Source organism: Gopherus flavomarginatus, chromosome 3 (genome assembly GCF_025201925.1).
Source record: "Gopherus flavomarginatus isolate rGopFla2 chromosome 3, rGopFla2.mat.asm, whole genome shotgun sequence".
Classification (NCBI taxonomy): Eukaryota; Metazoa; Chordata; order Testudines; family Testudinidae; genus Gopherus; species Gopherus flavomarginatus.
In genome coordinates, this window is record NC_066619.1 from 98,311,784 (window position 1) to 98,331,117 (window position 19,334).

General features: G+C 41.0%; 1 protein-coding gene across 2 annotated transcripts in view; it reads left to right on the forward strand.

The window, feature by feature from the left end:
• Positions 1-19,334, forward strand: part of GDA (guanine deaminase) — a 48,391-nt gene that overhangs the window by 16,335 nt on the left and 12,722 nt on the right. The window contains exons 3-8 of one of the 2 annotated variants that reach the window (XM_050944202.1): positions 119-290; positions 2,605-2,692; positions 8,646-8,751; positions 11,713-11,740; positions 13,727-13,834; positions 18,805-18,912. In XM_050944202.1, the coding sequence (XP_050800159.1) occupies positions 119-290; positions 2,605-2,692; positions 8,646-8,751; positions 11,713-11,740; positions 13,727-13,834; positions 18,805-18,912 (610 nt within the window). The remainder of the gene's footprint in view (positions 1-118; positions 291-2,604; positions 2,693-8,645; positions 8,752-11,712; positions 11,741-13,726; positions 13,835-18,804; positions 18,913-19,334) is intronic. The other variant, XM_050944203.1, reaches the window with a different exon arrangement.

A 19,334-nucleotide genomic window follows, 5' to 3' on the forward strand; every position in this document is an offset into this window, starting at 1 on the left:
TCATGCTGGGGTCCATCACACAAGCATGTTGTACAAAACAAAATAATAAGTTATTCTTTAAGAGCAATTATTTAAAAATCCAAACTACTATGATTTTTTTGTTTTGTTTTTAAAACAGTGAATTCTTCATGCCAGGAATGGTTGATACACATATCCATGCACCTCAGTATGCATTTGCTGGAACAAGAGTAGATCTACCTCTTTTGGAATGGTTAAACACATATACGTTCCCAACAGAAGCCAAATACAAAGATAATGATTTTGCTGAAGAAGTATACACCAGAGTTGTAGTAAGTACAGCAAATGTCTTCTGCGTACTATTGTAGTTCATTAATATGCACTTTACCTTATATCAGCTTTCAGAAGCTGACAGTACAACTCAACAAAAAATAAGAGACTATATTAAAATTTATATTATGAAAAATAGGAACTAAATAAATTGGAAATATTGTCATTGTTCAAGATTGTAAACCAAGATGTCTAATTCTGATGTCTAGGAGTGTGATTAGGTCTGTGTGAACCCAGCGAAGTTCAAGGTATTCTTAGCTTCTCTTTTTTAGGGTTTTAGTGGTTTGCAAAGCTGGTTCAAATTTAGCAATTTAGTACAAGTATAACAACTATGATGTAGTTCCACTGAAATTGTAATATGAATGAAAAAGTAACTTATTGCACAAGTCTGTTACTTGAAAATACCAGCTTTATGGACTTTGTCAATATGTGTTTCTCAGTGAAACAGCATTTAATCTACAATGCATTGCCTTTATTACAGAATGTATTTTACATTAAATGTGAGCTTTGCTAAAAATTAAGATACTTATGTGATGGGGACCAATATAAGAATCTTTATAGCCCCTTATATAATATGCGTCACCAAGATAGTTCCTACTTCAATGGTTGTGAAAAGTCTATAAAAAATATGAAATAGTTGGGAAATTCTCAGTTAAGACTGTTTAAGTATAAATTCAAAATTATCCATAATGAATATATGTCTTTTTGCCTAGTTTCTTGCATCAGAACCCATTTCATCACATGATAGTCAGCAATTAACATATATCACCTGTCCTAGGCTCCAGGCACCTTTGCCAAAATTTAAAAATGCAATCAATACAAGTAAAGCCAGAGACTGCTGCACAACCTCAAGCCAAAGAAGACTATCAACATCTACTTCAGGGAGATTATACCTAGATACAGTTTCTCTATGATCTTACCCAAACATGAAAGATTAGATAGTGTATTGGTTTCTTGAGTAGAGGCCTCACAGCAGCTTCCTTCAGAGAGGCCTACTCCCCAAGCAGATGTTGATAGTCTCCTTGCAGTGCACCATTGAGGGAGGACATGAGTCCAAAGTACACGTTGTGGGATGAAGGGAACTATTACAGTTTTGAACTAATAAGTACAGTAACTCCTCTCTTAACATTGTAGTTATGTTCCTGAAAAATGTGACTTTAAGTGAAACAATGTTAAACAAAAATCCAATTTCCCTGTAAATGGGAAGAGTAGGGGGTTAGATTCCAGGGATTTTTTTTTCCACCAGACAAAAGACTATACACACACACACATATACACAGTATAAGTTTTAACCAAACAAGTTAATACTGTACACAGCAATGATGATTGTGAATCTTGACTGAGGTGATGGAGTCAGAGGATGGAATATTTCCCAGGGAATGCCTTATTGCTGAATGATGAACTAGCACTCGGCTGAGCCCTCAAGGGTTAACATGTTGTTAATGTAGCCTCACACTCTACAAGGCAGCACGAATGGAGGGAGGGGAGACAGCATGGCAAACAAGAGACAGAGACACACACCCTGTGCGTGAGAGAGAGAGAGAGATGCGCATTACCCCTTTAAGTACGCTAACCCAACTCTAAGTACGTTGCCTTTTTAAGTAGATCAGCAAATTGAGACAACAGCTGCTGCTTCCGTCCTGAGCCCAATCATGTCACACACCCCTGCTCTGTGGAGATGGGGTAAGCGAGGGGCAGGAGCAAGGGGGAGGGGGACATCCTGACATTAGCCCCCCTCGTCCCCTTCTCCCCCGGCACAGCAAATAGGAGGCTCACGGGAACAGCTCCAAGGCAGATGGCAGGAGCAGCACATGGCAGTGAGGGGAGGGACAGTTGAACTGCTGGCAATGCCTGCTGGGCAGTTGTCACACAGGGAACTTAGGGGAGCGAGGAGCTGATGAGGGGGCTGCTGTTTCGCCCTGGTTCCAAGCCCCCACCAACCAGCTGCAACGGGCTGCTTTCTGCGAGCGGTGAACAAAGCAGGTGGCTGCCAAACAATGTTATAAGGGATCATTGCGCAACTTTAATCGAGCATGTTCCCTAATTGATCAGAAACGTAACAACGAAACAACTTTAACTGAGATGACTAAGTGAGGAGTTAATGTATATCAGCCCATATCAGCCATAGTTTCCCTATTAAATACATTAAAAATCTGCTATAAAATTAGTATTTTTTCACTCCTCACTTCTCTTTCAGTCCCAGTCAGTGCAAAATTCTGTAGAGCCATCTTGCAGATTAAAACCACTGATTGCATGTTCTGTCATTTTGGCAATGTGACACTTTTCATACAGCTCAAAACTGAATTCTTTTTATAGAGAAGAACGCTAAAGAATGGCACGACTACAGCATGCTACTTTGCAACAATTCACAGAGCTGCTTCTTTGCTACTTGCTGAAATTATAGGTAAGAACATAAGAGTGAGTTTTAAGAGATTTCAGCTGAAATAATAGTTTGTTCAAATCAATGGAGCTGTGCTGGTTTACACCAGTTGAGAATCTGCCCCTCTATTTATTTTCTCCCTGAAATCCAACTGTCCTCGCTCAGTTATTCAATCTTTCTCCCAGTGTTTCACTCCCATTTACCCTCTGCTCCATCAATTCCCACCACTGCCACCCCATGTCCCAATAAGCAATTGCAGCTCCCAAATCAACTAGTAGGTTACATCACTCATCTTTTTATGTGGCTCTGCTGCTCCTGCTCTGTTGCTGCTTGGGTACTAGAAGATCCTATGCCTAAGTGGCAGGAGAAATAGTCAATATCTGCGCTCCCTACCCTATCCAGACATTGGGGTAGGGTCAGTGCCAAGATCTTCACTCACCCCTCACGTCTGGAGAGAGGGAGCTGCACCAAGATCTTCTCTCCAATCCACAGGGAAAACAATGTTGTCAACTCCCACTATATTATTGCAAAGCTTGGGATAACTTGGAATCTTTATTAAATCCTCAGTTTCTGGAATCAAGTGAATTTTGTGAGAATCTCAGCTTTCATTTTAAAAAAGTAAGTTTCTGGCCCTTCTGCTTGTGGAGAAAACTTGAAGTGAATGAACCCTGAAGGCTAAGAAATCTGAAGACAAAAAAGAACCCAATATTTGTTTATTTAAGTCTCATTGGTTTAAAGCTAGTCAATATTTTTAACTCAATCTTGTGGGGGGCTTAGGCTGTACTCATTATTTTTGAATGGTTGGGGATTTTCCCCTCCCCTGCAAGTAGGCCTGGGGAAGGGGAGCTGAGGCAGGATCTTGATTCTTTCCCTTGGTTTAGCAGGGAGAGGGGTTTTGTTGGGATCTTTCCTCCCTCCTCCACCAAGTGAGAATGGTCAGTTTTGTCTCTTGGTGTACTGGCCTGGGGAGTCCAGTGGAGATGCATGTCTCTTGGCTAAGGAGCTCCCATGCACAGGAGATACTGGTCAATGCATATGTCTGCCACCAGGATGCCTAGTGTTGGAGAAACCTCGGCTGGGGCAAAGGAGAAGTATTTGCCTGACTGCAGTTATTGGAATAAAAGTTTACAGATTCCAGTGGTCTGTGAATAAATATTTTACTTCCTTGTTTTTGTAATGTTTTCATATTTTTTCTATGAGGTGGCTTGTTGTGCAGAAACGCATTTTCAGTGTACCCTCAAGCTAACTTCTGAAGTTACATCCATGCTTTTGCACACGCAAACAAAATCTAAGCTGGTTTGCACTTGCAAATGTTACATGAATGTGCAAATCAAATGTAGAATTGATTCTCTGTGCTTTTAAGGCCCAGGACTGAAATGTCTTTGGGCGGATACTTTTGTATAGCACTTGCCCATACAATTGCCGCGTTCCAGATGTTCAGCTGATGTGCAAATCCTCTGATGTAGTTAGTCTTCTGTTTTCATAAGGACCAAATTCGGCCTCAGTTCCAAATAAAAACAAATCAGAATGACGACTTATTTGAAATGAACACTTTAGACAGTATGATGGATTTGTTCTGATATAGTTTGCATGCAATAAATGTGGAATATACTCTTGGCTCTTTCCTCAACACCTAGGAACATTAAGCATGTGAACTTTTGTGACCATGACCAACATATTCCTAGTGGAATGACTGAAAGAGGCCATTACTATTAATTTTGCATATATCTCCTTTCCTAATTATATACACCTGTACCCCAATATAACGCAACCCAATATAACATGAATTTGGATACAACGCAGTAAAACAGTGCTTCAGGTGGGTGGGGCTGCACACTCTGGTGGATCAAAGCAAGTTCGCTATAATGCGGTTTCACCTATAACACGGTAAGATTTTTTGGCTCCCAAGGACAGCGTTATATCAGGGTAGAGGTGTAGTAGAGATACCATGCAATTGGAGCAAAATAATGTGAGCCAACAAAATTTTAGTAACCAAGTGTGAAACCATATATGTTAAACTTTGCTGCATCAGGCCCTAACTGGCAAATCATCTGTACAAATGCCCTGTTTATATGTGCATTTATGGTAATTGCTCATGCAAATATCAGCACACAATTATATGCCCATTTTTGCATATGAATGTCCAACTTCCCTTTCTCATTGCTATTTTGCCTTGCTTAAAGGACTAATATAATTTTCCAGGAGCAATATAAAAGATAAGCCAGTGGAGTAACACAATCAACTCTTGTGGCCCACAATCTTATCTGATTATTCATTATTGTGTGGATCTTACGTTTGAGTGCCCCTGGGCCATATGCCTATATATTATAAAGGGGCCATAGACGTCAACCCAGTTATAAATTTTTTCATTTTCATTTTTAATTGCAAATTCCTCACCGTATGTAACAAGCCCTGTGCCCGGTCATGGCTGACCTTTTCAGAGATGATTAAATACTTCCATGTTTGAGGATGCAGATTCTGCGTTTACTTTTATGTCACAGACAAACTATACATTAAATCAAATATAGGATTTGCATGGTATTACTCTGTGAAAACATAAGAGTTCAAAATGACAAAGATGTAGAAGGTCTGCTTGATCTCATTATTACTTGATAAGCACCAACACTGTTTTCAGTGCTGTACAAGACACACCGAGACATGTCTTCTGCTCCCAAGGTTTACAATCTAAGGCCCTTATTCAGCAGAGAGCAGGCCATCCCTATTCTGAAAAATGTGTTGTTTGTCAAAAAAATCAAAAGAATGAAAAACTGTCAAAAGCCACCACTGCTGGACAGAATTCTGACAGCAGAAACCAGGAGACGTGCATATTCTGCAGAATATCTGTGGAAGACTTGTTTGCTAAGGATGCAGTTTATCACTGAATGTGCTTTTCTTCCTACTTAAGTAAAATAAATCTTAAAGCAAAATCATCTAATTACACAGCAACAATAGTCCCCTTATGGCACTGAATTTATTAGCTAATGGGAGAGATGTACCTAAGATCACTGTCTAACTACAAGGGTCTTCTTCTGTCTATGCTGCTACAAAGATATACAGCCCTACTTCCTCAGACAACAGTAACTCAGGCCTGGTCTACACTACGCGTTTAAACCGATTTTAGCAGCGTTAAACCGATTTAACGCTGTACCTGTCCACACTACGAGGCCCTTTATATCGATATAAAGGGCTCTTTAAATCGGTTTCTGTACTCCTCCCCGATGAGAGGAGTAGCGCTAAAATCGGTATTACCATATCAGATTAGCGTTAGTGTGGCCACAAATCTACGGTATTGGCCTCCGGGCGGTATTCCACAGTGCACCACTGTGACTGCTCTGGACAGCAACATCAGCTCGGATGCAGTGGCCAGGTAAACAGGAAAAGCCCTGCGAAATTTTGATTTTCATTTCCTGTTTGCCCAGCGTGGAGCTCTGATCAGCACGGGTGGCAATGCAGTCCCAAATCCAAAAAGAGCTCCAGCAAAAAGAGCTCCAGTACGGGAGATACTGAATCTGATTGCTGTATGGGGAGACAAATCTGTTCTATCAAAGCTCCGTTACAACCCTGGATTTAGCAGGCTAATGCTCAAACCACTGAGCTATCCCTCCTCTGTTGTGAAGGCCAAAACTATAACTGTATTCAAAAAAATTTAGGTAAGTAATTGAGGATATGGTACATCAGCAGCTATTAGCCATGATGGTCAGAGATGCAACTCCATGCTCTCAGCGTTCCTAAGCCTTTGACTGCCATATACTGGGACTGGATGACAGGGTATGTGGATCACTTTATAATTGCTCCGTTCTGTTTATTCCCTCTAAAGTGTCTGATATTTGACCCTGTTGAAAGACAGGATACTGGGTAGATGGACCATTAGTTTGACCCAGTATGGCCATGCTTATGTTTTTATGTCAGTATCAAAATGCCCATTTTTGATTAGTGAGCACTTTGATGGAAGCTGTGTATTGTCATCTCTAATACTAATACTGAACTGTGCATAAATGTCATTGAACTAAAAAGCTAATTTTTTTTAGAATATTTCAAAGGCTAGTCCTGAATGCACAGGCAATTACAATTTAAAACCTTCTACCAGGCAGACTAGATGCTACATTGTATGTACAAAAGCTTACAAATGGAAGCATTGCATTAGTAATTCACATACATCTATATCTACCCACTATACAGTACAAAGTATGGGCGTGCAATCTACTGCTATGGGTACAAAACCTTCAGTATGAGACTGATCTGGTCAGAAAATATCAATTGAAAATATAAAAAACTATTATAATCACTGTGAGGTACTTTGACAATTAAGAATATACGATGTGAAAACATTTCATGCTAGTACAGCGGTTCTCAACCTGCAGGCTGCATGTGGCCCATTTAGCACACAGCTGTGACCCAGCTCAGCTATGTGCTACAGGCTGGCCCGCATGGTGAGGTCTGGGTTCCCAGCTGCCCGGTGCAGTGGGGTTTGGGCTGCCCTGCTGCCCAGCATGGTGTGGTTGGGGTCCAGTCGGGGCTGCCGGCCTGACCTGCGTAGTGGGGGTCCAAGGCCAAGGCTGCTGGCTGGTGGGGTTGGGAGTCCAGGGCTCCCGGCGGTCCCACAAGGTTGGGCGGGTGCCTGGCCCCGCCAGCTCTGGGGCAGCCGCCTGGCCCTGCAAGCCCTGGGGTAGCTGCATAGCAGGGGTCTGGGAGAGCCGGCTGGCCCCACGTGGTGGGGTCCAGGATCCATATGTGGACCACAATGATAAATAAGTTGAGAACCACTGTGCTAGTATATTGCATATTGCAGATGCTAAACAACTTCATTATTTCTGACAAAAAACCCAATGCTTGCCCATGCAAAAAAACCACAAAAAGATCTTTTAATGTATTGTTATTTGGTAGCTTTGACCTATAATTTTAGCACCTTAATCTGCTGTTTAAATTAAACAGAAAACCTGTAGTCGTAGTCATGCTGCAGTGTTTCTGGAACTGTGCAAAAAATGACACACTCTCATTCTGGGTACCTTTGTTTCATCTCACCTACAGGCCTACAGCACCACTGGACAGTTCCACATTATACCTCTTCTAAATGTACATAAACTAAGCTTTGAAATGATATGTAATATGGATGGGGGGTACATTAACCTCCAATAATACGGCCTTCTGGAGAATTGCCACATGCCTATGAAGACAGGAACAGTGTATTCACTAATGACTAGATTCTGCCCAGCTCTTTTGGAGGTGTGCGGCAGTGGTTGTGCAGCACTGGTGTGGTCCATGGAAGATCCAAGCAGAATTGTAATCCCTCTCCAATACCTAATGGATGCATAGTGCCCCAAAAGCAGTGCTTAATTTTCGCCAGGGCTGAGCCCTGGCACCGTTAGGCTTGGCAGTTCCTAGCCCTGGCACCTCTGGGCTTGCTGTACCAGTTATTAATGTAAAAAAATTGGTTGAGCCCCAGCACCTAATTGCGTGAGCCCCAGCATCTCTTTCATTACAAATTAAGCACTGCACTGCATAAAAAGGGAGAGGAAGGTGGGCTCTGACTTCCAACTCACCCATGCAGTCAGATGGTGTACAGGAAGGAGCAGGCTGCATGCCACAAAAGGATGTGGTGGCATGCATGCTCCCTCTGTGGTTGGGGAATTCTGGGAGGCAGTCTGCCTGCCAGTGCTCTTCCTTCAGCAGTTTTGCACTCTGGACTATGTGTAACTGGCATGATCTAGCCCTTATTTGTAATGTTTTCAGTAGCGAGTACTAGGGGGATGTTCAGAGTGTCCATTTCAATCTCTGTTGCTCATTACTCTCTCAAAATATTTTCCTTTTGGGCTAAAAAGTCTCAGTCTAAAGATGAAGAAAAGAACATTGCCCTGTTCACTCTTAAATGAAATTATCTGGGCCAGAATTTGTTCCTTTGGTTTTAAGTGCAGGTCTTGCTAGCAGTTTGTTTGGAAAACAACTGATTTTGAGTTTTATTCTGTTATACATTTCACAGATAAATTTGGTCAGCGAGCATTTGTTGGAAAAGTTTGCATGGATATCAATGAAATTGTTCCAGAATACAAGGAAACCACTGATGAATCTGTCAAGGAGACAGAAAGGTAAAATGATTATACTGATAGTATTATATTTTCCACTTTTATTAAAAATACAATTTCTAAAGGACAGGAAGGCTAGTTATGGGTTAAGCCTAAAACTTCAAGGTGTAGGAAGTAACTTTTATTCATCCTTTTAAAAAAAAAAAAGTCTGATTCTCCTTTCATGTCCCACTAATGCAACAAAATCTGCATCAGTGGAATTTCTCCTAATTTACAACAGTGTAAATGAGAGAAGAATCTGGTCCATACAATGTACATGTATGAATTTGTGAGTACCCATGCTTCTTTTAATGACTCTGCTGAAAAGGCTGAGGTTTAACCTAAAGGACCTGATACAACAATAAATTAGATTGGGCACCAGATTGGTGTATGGATGCATGCTGATCTGGGAGCCATTTTGTGAATATACAGGTCACTACCCTTGCAAGTACTTGAGCACATGTGTAATTTTACTCATATGAGTAGTCACACAAATGCTTAAGTGTTTGCAGGATCAGGACTATATTGGGAATACAGGATAATGTAACATATGGCAATCTAAATATTATATGGAGTGAGTTTGGAATTCCCACATTACTTACGTAGGTTATTTCAAATGAATGCTAGTAAAATCTTTTTACCACTACAAATTGTCATGGATTTTTTAATGGCATATATTTAAAGAAGAGGTTTTTAAAAAAAATAGTTTTAAAGATTGTTATTAGTGTTGTACTAATGTTTTTTTCCCTTGGCTGTTCACCCAGGTTTCCTTAGTACCAACTCCAGCAGTATAGGCATTAGAGCAATGGTTCTTAACTTATTTATCATTATGAGCTGCTTATGCAGCCCACACTGTGTTACCTGGGCCACAAGGGCTGACTCGTAGGTCAGCAGCAGCCTGGCCCCTGACCCCCGCTGTGTAGGGCTGGGGGGCTGCCCACCCCAGATCCCAGACCCCCACCACATAGAGCCGGTTTGCTGCCCCAGAGACTGACCACACGGCTGCCCTGGCCCCCTAGGACCTTTAGTTCTGTTACTTGTTTAAAACATCAAAATGATCTAAAACAGCTTTCCTGTCATGTGTTTGAGATTCAGCATCATGGCTATAATAAGAATGGATGCTCTATAATTTTGGAAAAGAGGAATTCCAATTCTCATGGATAAGATAGCTGTGTCCAGCCTGAAAGGTTTGCTTGTGTGTGACCTGGACTTCAGCAATGAAGTGGGAGAACTTCTTCCTTTCTGTTTTAAAAAAAAAAAAAAAAAAAAAAAAATTTTTTGGCCGCATGTTCAACTTAATTTTTTAAAATATGGTCACTCTTTGAAAACTGCTCAGAGGTTTAGACTATTAGAGGTAAATTCATGAGCATAGTTAGGTTAGAAAGTCAAAAGAATGAAATAAATGTGGTTTATCATATAGTCCCATAATTTATCACATAGATTCCAACAAATTACAGTGAACAGTTTATATCATATATATGGAGGCGATATATAATACCTTGCATTTATCTTGTGCCAAAAGTGTGGAGAGAAAGTGGTAAGTGGGCAGGACTGGGAGGAAAGTAGGTGGGAAAGTCTGAAGTCTAGATAAAAAACCCTGTATTTAAAGCTGAAACTACTGTAGATGAAACTGATTGGTTTCAGTTTTCAGTGTAAACCCCTGAACTGTCCAAGATTTGCAAGAAACTCTGTCGCCAGTTGTGATGGAGTAGGGGCTGTCTGCATGGGGGATGGGAGAGCAGGGGAGGACTTTAGGGGATGGACAATACCTGAGCCTGTAACCTGAGCTAGGCAAGGGGGGTGGGAGGTCAACACTTTTGCCCAGGAAGCTAGACAAAGGAAGGGGCCGGCTGGAGGGAGTTAGTTTTCAGTTTCGGTTTTGGGCTGGGTGGTGGTAATTCAGGGAATCCTAAGCTGGGATCCAAGCACCCTGAAATCCCAGAAGGACTCGATTGAGGGGTCCTGACTGTGCCTACAAGCTCTGCTGTAACCTGCGTTCCTGTTGTCCAATAAACCTTCTGTTTTATTGGCTGGCTGAGAGTCACTGTGGGTCCCAGGAAGAGGGGTGCAGGGTTGGACTCCCCCACACTCTGTGACACCAGTGAACCTCTAGACACCAAGGACCTTTCCTGCCCCCACCCTGCCACCCACTGTTGGGCCCCTAGGATCCTCTCACCTACAGGAACATTAGAATCTTGTCTCCCTGCATCACAGGCCCTCAGAATACTCCCACATTCCAAAATTTGGGGACATGGTATGATTTGGGGGCCAGCTTTAGCTCATCTCTAATGTCCTGACCTCATTTTAAAAAAATAGATATTTGTAGAGCCACTTGTGCTCTACTCTTTTGTTTTGAATGGAACAAACAAGTCCACATTGTGTTTTCAAATGTGTGAATATTGCATAGTCCTAAACCTACATAAATGCTCCATGGAAAATAAAAGGATACCCCTCTGGGCACTTTAAGTGAATGAAGGATAGAGAATCTATCAGTTTAAATCTCAATACATGTATCTACTGTAAATGAAGCATGAAATATTGCAATGTTCTAAAAATAGGATTTTAAATAATAGAATACATTCTATGCTCTGATTTAAATTCATGTGCAGCCAAAATTAAGATGTCTTTCTTTTTTTAATAGGGCTGCTATAGCATATAATCATGCTTTCTGTTGATTTAGTGTAACATGTATTTGATTTCCACTGAGAACACAGAGTAATTACCACATGTCTGGGGTTAATTACAACAAGTGATAAAACTTTTTTGCATATTTAGGGCCAGATTCTCAGCTGGTAAAAATTGGCATAGTTCCACTAACTTCAGTAGATCTATGCTGATTTACACTAGCTCAGAAACTGGCCCTTACAGTTTTCAAACTTTCTACATAAAACCGATTCACATGTAAAACACTTAATAAAACACTAAGGTAAATATTTTTCCTAGATTTCTTAATTTATAATACTGGTTACTTTTTTCCCCCTTCAGGTTTGTTAAAGAACTACTGGAAAAGAAAGTAAGTAGAGTAGCTTTTTTAATCAGCAGCGTAACTCACATTCTGTACTATCATGTACTTTTTTTCCCCCTATTTACTGTATGAAATAGCTAAAATTCATTTCTCCTTTGTTTATATTCACTTTTGCATTCCCTCTTTTTCTATGAAAATAAAATGAAGATTTGGAAGAAAACAATCCAGTCTGAATTAATAAAATTGTTAACCCTAGTGACAAATCAGTAAAGATAGATTTAATGACCTATTAAATCCTGAATCTGTACAAACTTGTTTGGGAGCTGTGGGTTTGAGTTGGCAAATGTCAGTGTGACACAATACATTCAGTATTGTTTGGTCAGAGCACTGCAGAATACTATACTTTGAAAAATGACTTATTTTCTTTAAAACTGCTCAGCTTCCTACAAAGAACAATACTATGGTCATAGGAAGAAATAAGCTAATAAATCATTTCACTGTTTATAAACCATGCTATGAGGAGAAATTTTTGTTTAACTCAGAAAAAATAGTTGCCTTTTAAGATAATGGCAGTATGGTGCCACAACTTTATACTGCAGTTAATAATCCTTTTCCACATGCGTTTTTTGGATCAGCACATTTGGTCACGTGTGTGAAGAAGATTCTAAAGAAAATCTGCAGATATATTTTATGGCACTGTTACTATAGTCAAGGAATGTTACGACTTTTCCTTGTTAAATTTCTTTTTTCAGTGGTTTCATTTATATGACACTTGTTGCCAAAATTTCAAGCTTGATGCCTAAAGTTAGGCACCTAAATCCATATTTACTTACCTAAATAAGTGACCTGATTTTCAAACTGCAGCTGGGAGCTGAGTTGAAAAGACTGCAGGCCAAAACATTTGGCACTCTTCTCTAGTGGTGTCACATGCACAATGACAGGCTGGCATGCTGCATGTGAGGGCCATCAGGGAGACCAGTAGTTGCCTAGCACTTGCCCGTCGGACCCCTGTGAATGTTATGCTATTTTCTATTCTGTTGTCAATCTTCAACCCAAAATGCCATGCTTAAATGTAACGGCTAATTCTACTTTGTTGAGTATAGTTATCTTAGAGGCCTAGAGTTTAATGCCAGAAGGGATCAGCAGATCATATTATAATCTGACCTCCTGTATACTATAAGTCACAAATGCCTTCCTTACTTAATATGTCTGGTCATCTCACTAATCTTCCTGTCTATGGAAGCCAGGAGCCAGATTGTAGCCAATGCACCTGCATAGAGTGGAGAAACTGGAACAAGAGGAAGGCACAGGAAGTCCAGTGCATCCTGGAACTACCTGCAGCCTGCATCAATCCCTACTTCAAGCTGCGTCTTAAGTCCTGTCTACACAGTGATAAAAAACCTGTGGCACCAAGTCCAAGAGCCTGGGTCAGCTGACTTGCACTCGTGAGACTTAAGCTGCATGTCTAGAAATAGCGGTGTAGACATTCAGGTTCAGGCTGGAGCCCGGGCTCTGAGACCTTATGACCTGAGCCCAAACATCTGCACTACTATTTTATAGTCCCACAGCCCAAGCTTCATGAGCTTGAGTGGCTGTGCGCCGGGTATTTTATTGCATTGTAGACATACACTTAGTGGCACAATCTGGATCATAGAAATCAGAGATGGGAAAAACTTATTAATTACCCCTTACTGGCCAATGCATGGCTGTCTTTTGACAATGAACGTGAATATATTCTTCCAGTCCAGTTAAAATTTCAGTGATTTCAGGGAAGGTTGCTTATGGAAAAATCTTTATAGTCTACTAAAATGACTTATTGAAAAAAAACTTTGATTCTCTATTCCTGTGACTGGTTGTAATAAAAATCTGAAAATTGCTGTATAAAGATTCATTCATATGAGCAATGGATACAGTAGAAAAAGAAAACAAGACCACTCCTTTATCATCATCATAAGCTGGAGGATCAGTACATTCTTGGCCCTGATGCACAGATTCTTATTTGCAATCTCAAGTATGCATTTTGAATATTTTCAGTATCAAAAGGTACAACCCATAGTGACGCCTCGTTTTGGACCTTCCTGCACTGAGAAGTTGCTAAGTAGACTTGGTGACTTTGCGAAGGCTCATGATATCCATGTGCAGGTAGGATTTGTGAGCTCCCTAAATACCGTTTTTCACTGGGAGAAAACACACAGGGCAGGAAATATTCATGAGAAATCAGTTTCAAAAGCTTCACTGTTTATCTGATATTACCTGTCATAGTTCAGGGCAACTACACCTGTATTCCCCCTCATGGCCCAGCAAGGACACTCACACTAGACTCCCAGATCCTCATCTCACTTGTCTCAGGTGGATAGATGTGTCTCTGACTGGGGTTTTACCAGGCTGTGCAGCTCCCTGCCTACTCTGTGATTTTCCCAGCAAGTCAGATTGCCTAACCAGGCCTGCTTTGATTTCTCCTCCAAGTCGATATGCAGTGTAATTGCCACAGTTACAGGTTACCAATCATCCTTTCTAAGCAAGCACATTATTCTTAAGGTAAAAGCATTGCAAGGAAAACATATTAAAACAATAAATGAACCTGATAAGCTTACTGAAGATCACCCCCCTTCTCCAGCACAGGGTCTGGCCAGTGGTCAGTCCTTCAAATCCCACCAAGGAGTTTTCATCTGTTAGCTCAGAATGAGCACAGCTATAAATGTGTGAGTCATTCCTTTGTACAGTTTGGGCCTTTCAGCTTGGGACCCTGGGAACAGATAATCGGCAGACAGTCTCTCTCTCTTCAGGGCATAGCTTCACAGGGCTGGGATTTTGCATAACCAGAGGCAGGGGTGGGGATTTGCATTAACTTCCCCCTTGATATTTCCCAGGAAATCCACTTCACATGCATTTTCCCAAAAGCTCATTCTTGTCTGCCACATTGTTCAGTGTAGTCCATTGATCCATGGAGAACTATAACAAACAGCTCCTCATTTCTCCTGCACAAAGCAGATCTCAGCACAGAAAAGAATGAGCCTTTATATTCAAAGCATCTTAATTTAACATTGTTAAAAGAGAAGTACATCTTACTGTGTCATTAAGTAACTGCAATTTAGAATTAAAGTGCTTTTTAAGGCTTACAGCTGTGTTAAAGCTGGGAGACACTTTTTGGTTACATAGTCTTAATTACATACTACACTAAAACTACTTTTGGGTTATTTAACATTACAAGAAGGGATATTTGTAAATATTGGAAACGTATGTTCCAGAGATAGTACAGAGTGGACGAGATTCTCAGCCACACCAGACGAGTACACAGTAGATCAGAGGAAGTGGGGGCAATGGTGTCATTTGTGCTGCCCTGAATCTGGGTCTAGTCTGTGTTGGTCTAGCACCTCTCCCCTTATCCCACTGGTCCAAAGTGCTGCTTTAACATTTGTCAACCACCAGTGACCTCGAGGGCTATCGTAGCATCTGGGATTGCTGTGCTGGGCAGTGGTGCAAGTAGAAATAATTTCTTGCCAGTACTGCACTCATGGGAGGGACACAAGTGGGGGCACGTGACCTCTCCACATGACCCTCCATGTGAGTCCTCCCAGCCCAGGGCCCCCACAGTCTCCTGATGCCCCCCTTACCTGCCTAAAATTTTACAACTACAGTTGTAAAATGATGCTTTGGGCCGCTGGTGCCACCTGTACTTCCAGGTGTCACTCAGGATCCAGCAGCACCTCAAATTGAAAACTTTTTAATTGAAAGGATAGGAAGGACAATCACTTCCTTCCTTTCCCTTAACACACTGTCAGTGCCTCCCTTATGTCCAAATTAAGCTTCTGCCAGCTTGCCTTTATCTAAGTATTGCTTTTCGCCGGGCAGTGGGAAAGCAAAACTAACTAGTGGAAATGCAGCTGCTTTACCTTTCCAGAGGGAAGCTGAGAGTCGAGTCCAGCTGCTGGGATTGTGAATTTAGCCAGCTGAAATGAGCTGGCATGGCAAACCTAGGGATGGCTCTGGTTAAAGGAATTAAGCACAAAATGATTGCAAAGTTCTAGGATCAGATTTGTAGCAGTGATGGAATAAACTGCTGGCTTAAGTCAAGTCTCTGGTTGCTTCCAAATCATTGGAAGGACCTCAGTCCCTTGGTTAGAATGCCCCCCATTAGTATATTTCATAGTCCAGAGGCTGGAGCAGGAAAGAGGCCGGAACAGGAAAGAGGCAAAAATGGAGATGTTTCCAGGTTCTTTTAGCTTCTGCCAAGTAAAGGGAAATCTGTTCTCACTGTGAAAGATGGTGTTTGGATTCACATGGGCAAATTACATGTCCATCACCCCCATCCATATTGTAGTTAGAACATTCACAGGAAAAGTCCATTAAGTGTAGACAGTTGTTTTCCAGGGTCCATTGTGAGCTAACTGTTCCTTAATTGGCCATTCAACTTGACTTGTCCCTTCATGTACTGGCTAAATACCTTGTGGGCGTTACCCCCAGGAGCAAACGTAGTAAACAGCATAGAAATAACATAATCATAAGTATTTCACGTACATGACTATTCCCAAAAGAGATTCTGGGAAATAAATAAATCACCCCACATACCTGAGACCCTATGTGCCAGCACCATTCCCTGCTGAGTTTTGGTATCTGTTATGTAACAGCAGAGATGGAGCCAGTGACGTGATTCTGTTTAGCCTAAAAGGAAGAGGTTTATTTTTAGCTATTCAGGTGTGACTGCGCCTTTGAGTCTAGTCATTGAGGGTATACTGGCACACATTCAGGTTAATGCTTAAACACACTGAGGTCAGCTGTAAAATGCAACTGATTTTCCATCTGTTGGATCTTTGTTCAAATCTCACTCTATTTCCACTATAAAAAAGGATATTATGCGTCATAAACAAAGAATAAAGCATACATTTTTTTCAACCTCAAATTACTTTTATTTTTGACAAAGGAAAACAACAAAAAGAAAATCTTCATGGGAGAACAAAGTCTGTGTATGTCTCCTGGTTTATGGGTACCGAGCAACTCTGGGAACAAAACAGGCAACAAGCTCTGCAGATGTGAAAAATTCCTAAAAATTGAAAAATACAATACACACAAAACATAAAACCATCACCTCTACCACACACAAGAATCCAGAAAAGGGAAGGAGCAGAGAGGGAAGGAATATATGAATGGAGAAAAGAAGAGGAAATGTGAAGAGGAAAGATTTATAGGAGAATCTTTCTTGATCTTTGAGTTCTCTCTTTCAGCCAGATATAGTGCATTGTTTCTAGACAATGACTTGTATGCAATAATAATTCCCCCAGTGTTTCAGCCCTATATTTGGTCTAACATAGCTCCAAGTATTACAAGGGGAAATTTATTTATTTCACTACTGGTTAGCTGAGTTTTCTTATTGCATAATTAGATTGAACTCCCTTGTATATTATTCTAGACAGAGACCTACATCTTTTCCCTATTTTATTGTTTGGTATTAGATTCATCTTGTAATGCCAGGTTCATGATCAGACATTTTTCCAGATCATGAAGGTCACATCTGGAAACAATAGCAGCAGAGGTGTCACATGCGGAATAGAAAACAATAAATCCCAAGGGCATGTAGCCAGATATGGAGGGACAGAGGCTGCTCAGCCTGCAAAACCACAAGACCTGCTGCCCAAAAGTGCATCTTTCATTTATTCACTCAACCAGGCCACTTAGGTCCTTTAGTTCTGTGCCCATACAGATTTCAGTCAGCTTCTTCATAGCACCATTTGTGGGTGGAGGACACTAAATCACCAACTCCTGTGCCTTTGACTTGGAACTGGCCAAGGTAAAACAGCAATATATATGCTAACAAACTTAAACAAAGTATTGGTTTAAGTTTGTTAGCATATGTAGTGTGCTGATAAGAATGAATGCCCTAGCTGTGTTCTGCTCCTTTCCGTGCTGCTGTAGGGAAAATGCCTAGCCATTGTTCTATGATTGTTTCCACGCTGTCTGGAGAAGCTCATGACCATGAGTGCCAACTTCAGTGCAGACCGTCAAAAATAGAACAGAAATCCCAAATGGTTGCATGTTCTATACTTGGATTTCATCCACCCAGTAACTAGAGTAAACTCCTCAGGCACTATACAGCCTTAACGTGGGGTCGCAGGTCGTACCCTTGGGCATTCCAATCTCTCTTGCCACCCAGGCCATCTTGTCTCTGTGACAGATGGTCACTTTTTACACCAAAGACAACAAAATATTCAGGTTACTCCCAGTCCCAGAAGACCAGTCGCTTAGCCCAGGTCAATTTTGCACCTTAGATCTCACACCAAACAACAATGCTTGTAGCTCATCTTCTAATGAACTAACTAAAGATTTATTAACTAAGGAAAGAAATGAGAGTTATTTACAAGGTTAAAATAGGAAACAAACACACACAAATAAGTACCAGTCTTAGATTTAGAAAAGGTAATATGAGCTTCTATAATGAGCAGCTCTATATGTTCTTTAAGGCAGACCCATGCCAAACAGCATGGGGATCTCTTGCTTATGTTTAGGAATCTTTGCTCCTCGGACTCCAGATAGCATAAAGATCCAGTTTCTCCTTATCAAGGATTTTCATCCCCTCTTCCGCAGAGTCCAAACTGAAAGAACAAGTGTTGGCCCCGATTCCTTTTCACATGAGTGGGGAGAGCAAATAAAGTATTTGGCATTGTGATGTCTTACAGTGTCTCATTTGGTTTCAAAGGCCCTCTTGTCTGCATGACCAGCACTTTACACTAACTAATGCTTCTTTCCTGTTCGGTGAGTTACACAATTACAGATGTTTACAATGCAAAGCATGTACTACAGAGGTTATGAGTGAGATCAATACATGCAGCATCCTGCACTATTCATAAGTCCTAGACCCCAAACACATTCTTACAACTGTAATGTTTATCTTAACAATGCTAACACCAGACTGGTAAGCCAGGCTGGTTTCCAGCTATCTATTTGTCATTGTTTACTGAGGGTTGGGGCTTTGGCATGAACTGACACCTAGTCTGCCAGCATCACAGTTGCAAGTCTAGTTAACTGTTAGGCCACCCAGAGTATTTGTATGGTCAGTTTTTATTGTTTAAATCTAAATAAAAAAGCAAATACTGATTACTGTTTTTTTCCCCTTACAGAGTCATATAAGTGAGAATGATGGAGAAATCAAACTTGTGGAGCAAATGTTTCCCGACTATAAAAATTATACTGATTTATATGATAAAACCAAGCTACTTACAAGCAAGGTAGCATTAAGGAACACACTGTTATATAAGTTATGAGATTTATCAGTATGGACAATATACTGGTAATTTTTTTCACTGCCCTCAGGCTTGAACAAGTTGCATTGCTGTACATCCAAGGAGATGCAATGAAATCTGAGAGAAGATAATGTATATTTAATTTACTATAAGGATAGTTACTGATAACAGACAATGAAAGCTTTAAATATTCAGGTGTACCAGAGTTCTGCTCAGCACTCTTTAGGAGAGTACAAAGGTAAAGACAATTTGTGCTCCCAGTCTGGTTTGTAATGGCCCCCTAGAGAAGTTGGGTGGGGAAAGGACAAGACCAAATAATTTAGAACTGACTATGCAGCATCTGGGGATTTCCCCAGAGAAATCTCCAGCTACCCTGCTATTGTAGTTTTCCTACCCTTTTCTGCTGC